This window comes from Saccostrea echinata, unplaced genomic scaffold (assembly GCF_033153115.1).
Source record: "Saccostrea echinata isolate AGI-Se365-2 ecotype Australia unplaced genomic scaffold, CSIRO_AGI_Sech_v1 ptg000029l, whole genome shotgun sequence".
Classification (NCBI taxonomy): Eukaryota; Metazoa; Mollusca; class Bivalvia; order Ostreida; family Ostreidae; genus Saccostrea; species Saccostrea echinata.
In genome coordinates, this window is record NW_026889778.1 from 12,577,746 (window position 1) to 12,582,651 (window position 4,906).

General features: G+C 34.3%; 1 protein-coding gene across 1 annotated transcript; it reads left to right on the top strand.

Moving 5' to 3' along the window:
• The first annotated feature begins 1,626 nt into the window (after positions 1–1,626).
• LOC133194982 (uncharacterized) lies at positions 1,627–2,548 on the top strand. Its single transcript, XM_061330874.1, has 2 exons — positions 1,627–1,650; positions 1,955–2,548. Exons 1-2 carry the CDS (start codon positions 1,627–1,629, stop codon positions 2,546–2,548), a joined length of 618 nt encoding a protein of 205 aa, XP_061186858.1.
• Positions 2,549–4,906: the final 2,358 nt, after the last annotated feature.

Sequence of the window (4,906 nt, forward strand, 5' to 3'; positions counted from 1 at the left end):
AGAAATTTTATTAAAAAAAAGAAAAAAAGAAATGATGAAGTTTTTAAAAAAAAATTAAAAGAATAAAACGTTCTTGTTCTAAATGTTTTAATTTCTTTCTTATCAATAGGTTTATCCATATGTATTAAGAAGTCTTCATATTTATGCACAGCGGTCACTCAATATTAATAGACTAAGTGGTAATGTCATATCTTTAAAATTCCTCAAATTTGTTAATAACCCTCATTCCATTTAGAATCCATTTAGAATAATACCTTTGCTATGAATATAATAAGGAACTTACGATTGCTGTATGCGACAGCTGTGTTTCCCTGACGACTGGTATAAACAACCTGCCCCGGACTTCTACATTGCCGTGCACAAACGCAAGCCACTCCTATACAAATAGACTAAAACTGGAAGGCCAGCTAAACAGCCAAGACTATGCATATTATGGACCCAATAATCCTGAAAACAAATTAAAAAAATAGTCTATAATCAAAGACCTAAAATTGTAATGCATATAAAAGAGAAAAAAAGTGATGCGGCAGATATACTACAGACTGTAATGTTGTACACGTAGTCACAAGTCTCGAGTACATAGTCACAGAGACCACTGCAGTAAACATAGGTATAGTATTTAACAGTCTTCAACCTAAAATCATCTTCGTCATATTGCAATCTGTATTTCGAAAATCTGCAACTTCCTAATAATATAGCTGAAATAAGAAAATAAAATAAATATTGAGTATTGAATTTAAGCCTTTTTACAATGTATTACAGGTGTAAATGTTATATATATCCATATGTAAATGTAGTGTGTAAATCTAAGATTTGAATTCTTTACCTAAAAAAACAATGCGGCATTATATAATAGATTATAGGACAGAATGCAATTTTCAAGGAAAAGAATGCAGTGTATAAACATCTAATTTTGATTCATGTGTAATTTACTATGCATTCAAAGTGACGGATCCAGAGTGGGGGGGGGGGGGGGTATTAGGGTTGCAAGCCCCTTTGCATTCACTAGAAGAGAGAGAGAGAGAGAGAGAGAGAGAGTACAGAATAATTGTGTTTTAGATTTAAGGACATTACAGTGAATGCTATGAAATGTCAGGAGGTGGACCATATACAACACTTTGAAAATGTTAATTTTGGTTTCGTCCAAAGTTTGCAGTGTTCCAGGTGTGTGGAAATGACATAGACAGATAAGGAATTTATGTAAAATAAGTTAATTTTGGTTTTGTCCAAAGTTTGCAGTGTTCCAGGTGTGTGGAAATGACAGACAGATAAGGAATTTATGTAAAATAAGTTCAACTTTAAAAACAAATTAAAACTTTTATCAAAGGCATTTATGAAAAATAAGTTCAACTTTAATTCTTCGGTTTTAAAACAGATTAAAACTTTTATTGCTAACAAATATTCCATGAATCTGTGGGAGAAGGTCACCCTGAAGTGACTAAAATATTGGGTGCATTATGCAAGTCACATGTCTACATGTATTAATTTTGTTCCTTAATTTTGCAGCCTTGAAAGTGCAACACAGAACAGACAAGAGTGTTAGCTCTGCTGAACTGAAGTTTGAGTAATTATAACACAGGCATTTACAAATAGGGCTCACTGAGAAGTCAATATATAAAATCTTAGATGAAGATATTTGGTGCTAGCCAAGTATTTTATCATCCAGTACATTCCATCAAGGCTGGCTTTTAAAAGTTTGAATTAAGAAAACTATATCTTTCTATCTCAAATGCTTGTAACAGTGAAACAATGGTAACTGTGTAAATTATCATGTTTGTGTAAAATGTGAATGTAAACCCTAGATGTAGATATTTGGTGCTACCCAAATTTTATATTATCCAGTGCATTCCATTAGGAATGGCTTTAAGGGTGTAACTTAATTAAATTAGATCATACCAACTCAATGCAGTGCTAACTGTGTAAATTAATGTTTGCCTAAAATTGTACTTTCAAGCAAACCTCTCCCAAGCTTGAAGCTGTGCAAGGAAATGATAATTCATTTACCTTCCTTCAAAAGGAGCACAAGTATTTCTTCCAATCCCTCCAACAGTGGATGAACGCTTTTCATGTTTTTGTAGCAGTGTATTGTGAAAAATCCCCATCACATTCGCCATGCTTAATGAAGTACATGGCAACGATTCAGAAACTCAGCAACGATGTCGGTGAAAAAGTAGCTTTTTACTACGATGAACAGGTTGGTTCTTGGAGAGGTGAAAATCCTGCTCAAATGCCCTGGGAAAAAATCAATGCTAAACATTACTTAGAGGCATTACAAGTTGGACTTAAAAGTCGGTTAGACATGAATGAAAAAACAGACAAACAGAAAACACAGAGCCAGCAGTCCTTTCGTGGGAAAAATAAGCCATGCTTCAGCTGCAACAACAATAATGGGGACTGTGTTCGACCAAACTGTGAGTACGCGCACATCTGCAACAGATGTTATGGAGAGCACCCAAAGAAAGAGTGCAGCATGTTTTCAGAGCCCAACAAGAAACTCATTGCAAACTCTAGTAAACATCAAAACCGAGCAAGCCTATTTAGAAAGTGATATAAGATTAAATGATATTGTTATAACCCCTGTTGATGCAAGAGCATTAAAGTTTTGGCTACATGGTTATGACTTTGAAGAATTGTAATTTCTGTTAGATGGTTTTACTTTTGGATTCAAAATTAATTATACTGGACCAAGACAATTTAGGTATAGTAAAAATCTTCCATAGGCCGTAGAAAACATAAATATTCTTCAACAAAAAATTGATATTGAAGTTCATAAAGGGCGTGCAGCTGATTCATTTACAATTGATAATTTACATCTTAACAACCTTCAAATATCTCCACTGTGGATGGTGCCTAAACAGAAGCAGGGAGAATTCAGAGTTATACATCGTTTGTCCTATCCAGAGGGTCATCAATAAATGATCGAATTTCAAAGGAATATTCTGCTGTGACATATCAAACCGTAGATAATGTTGTTAAACTGATTAAACGGTTTGGAAGAGGTGCTCTGCTTGTGAATACTGACATTGATAAGACATTTTCTATGAGTTTAAGTTCAGCATGCAATCTTTTTGAAAGATTTTCAAATTCTTTGCATTGGGTTATCAATAATAATCTAGGTATTGAGGGTTTTGTACATATGTTAGATGACATTTTATTAGTTGGCCCCCCATGTCTTCCTCTGTGCACTGGTCAGCTAGAGTTATTTTTGAAGTTGATGAAACAGATAGGATTGGCTCTAAAGCAAGAAAAATCTGTGCTTCCTACAACTGTTTTAACATTTCTAGGACTGGAAGCAGATATTATCAATATAGAGATCCGAATACCTTTTGATAAGTTGCAAAAAATGAGGGAAAAATTTCACTGTACAAACAAAGACAAAAGATTACTCTCCATGAACTTCAGTTTTTAGTGGGACTCCTTAGTTTTGCTTGTGCAAATAGTACAGCAAGGACGCAATTTTCTTCGCCGATTAATTGACCTGACTAAGGGATTACATAAACCACACCACAGATGTCGGCTAAACAAGAAAGCTAAAGCTGATCGAGAGGCATGGTTAATCTTCCTTGAAAACTTCAATGGAAATTCTTGTTTCTAAAGGACGTATGGCAAACATCAGCAACTTTACAACTGTACACGGATGCCAGTGGCTTAGGGTTTGGTGGTATTTTTAGAAACAAATGGTTTTATGGGGAGTGGATTTCAGAGTGGCATAGCTATGACATAACTATAAAAGAACTTTTTCCTATTGTGGTAGCTGTTAAGTAATGGGGACAAGATATGTCAAATTAAAAAAGTGTGTTTCTTTTCAGATAACATGGGTGTTGTGCAGGTGATAAATAAACAAACAGCCAAAGGAACAACTATTATGAAACTTCTGCGTTAATTTATTGTGCGATGTTTAAAGTTCTGTATATTGTTTGTTGCTAAACATGTTCCAGGAGTAAATAATGTGCTCAGTGACAAATTGTCTCATTTGCAGATATTGGAGTTTCACAGACTAGCATCATATATGGATCACCAGTCGACACCAGTACCAGAGGAGATGTTCAAGCTCTAGAGTCCATCTCAATATACTTGGCAGAAAATGCTTTGACGGTTTAAACGCGGAATTCTTACAACAGAGCCAAGCTGACTTGCAATAAATTCTTATCCAAGCTACTTTCCAGGAACCCCAATGTTTCCAATGACAATTGAACAGTTGGTTTTATTCATTTCTTATTGCTATTAGAAAGAACTTTCGCCTCAGACGGTTATCACACACATGTCAGCTTTGGCACATTTTCACAAAATGGAGGTTATCTTGATCCAACTCAAAATTTCATTGTGAAACGTACAATTCAAGGATTTTGCGAAATTCAAGACTAGACCAGATACTCGCCTTCCCATTACGCCAGTTATATTGCAGATAATAATAAACTCGTTACCCAAGTGTACTCAGTCATTTTATCAGGGAACTCTTGTTAAGGACAGATGATACAAACAAACTTTTATCAAAAGTTTTGAAAATAACAATTTAAGGACCCTCTATACACCAGTGCAAAATGTTTTTTGGACACTGAGAAAATTATATTGAATAAAGTTGTAAATATTGAGCTTATCTGATTAATTTTCAAAGTATGGTACGTGGCATTTACCTCCAGGAAAAATGTTCGAAGACAATCAAGTATCAATGAACAGACATTACTGTTGTTTACTTCTGTGGAGAAAATACATGCAAATAAAGTGTTCAATTAATTTATCTTGCCTTTTTAAAATGTAAGGATTACTTGAATTGATTACAAATTGAGTAATATACTGTAAATTTCAATTTATTGGAATTTAATTCTAAGGGCAGATCACTCTAACTGCAGAAAAATACCATAGAATCAGAACTCTTTACTTTGCAGTGTAGAGAGGGTTCTTAATT

Excerpts from the sequence above, each read along its gene's own strand:
- LOC133194982 (XM_061330874.1), top strand. The coding sequence starts at position 1,627 with ATGAAGATATTTGGTGCTAGCCAA. Across the intron at positions 1,651-1,954 it reads AGATATTTGGTGCTAGCCAA|CAAACCTCTCCCAAGCTTGA; the intron begins GTATTTTATCAT and ends TGTACTTTCAAG.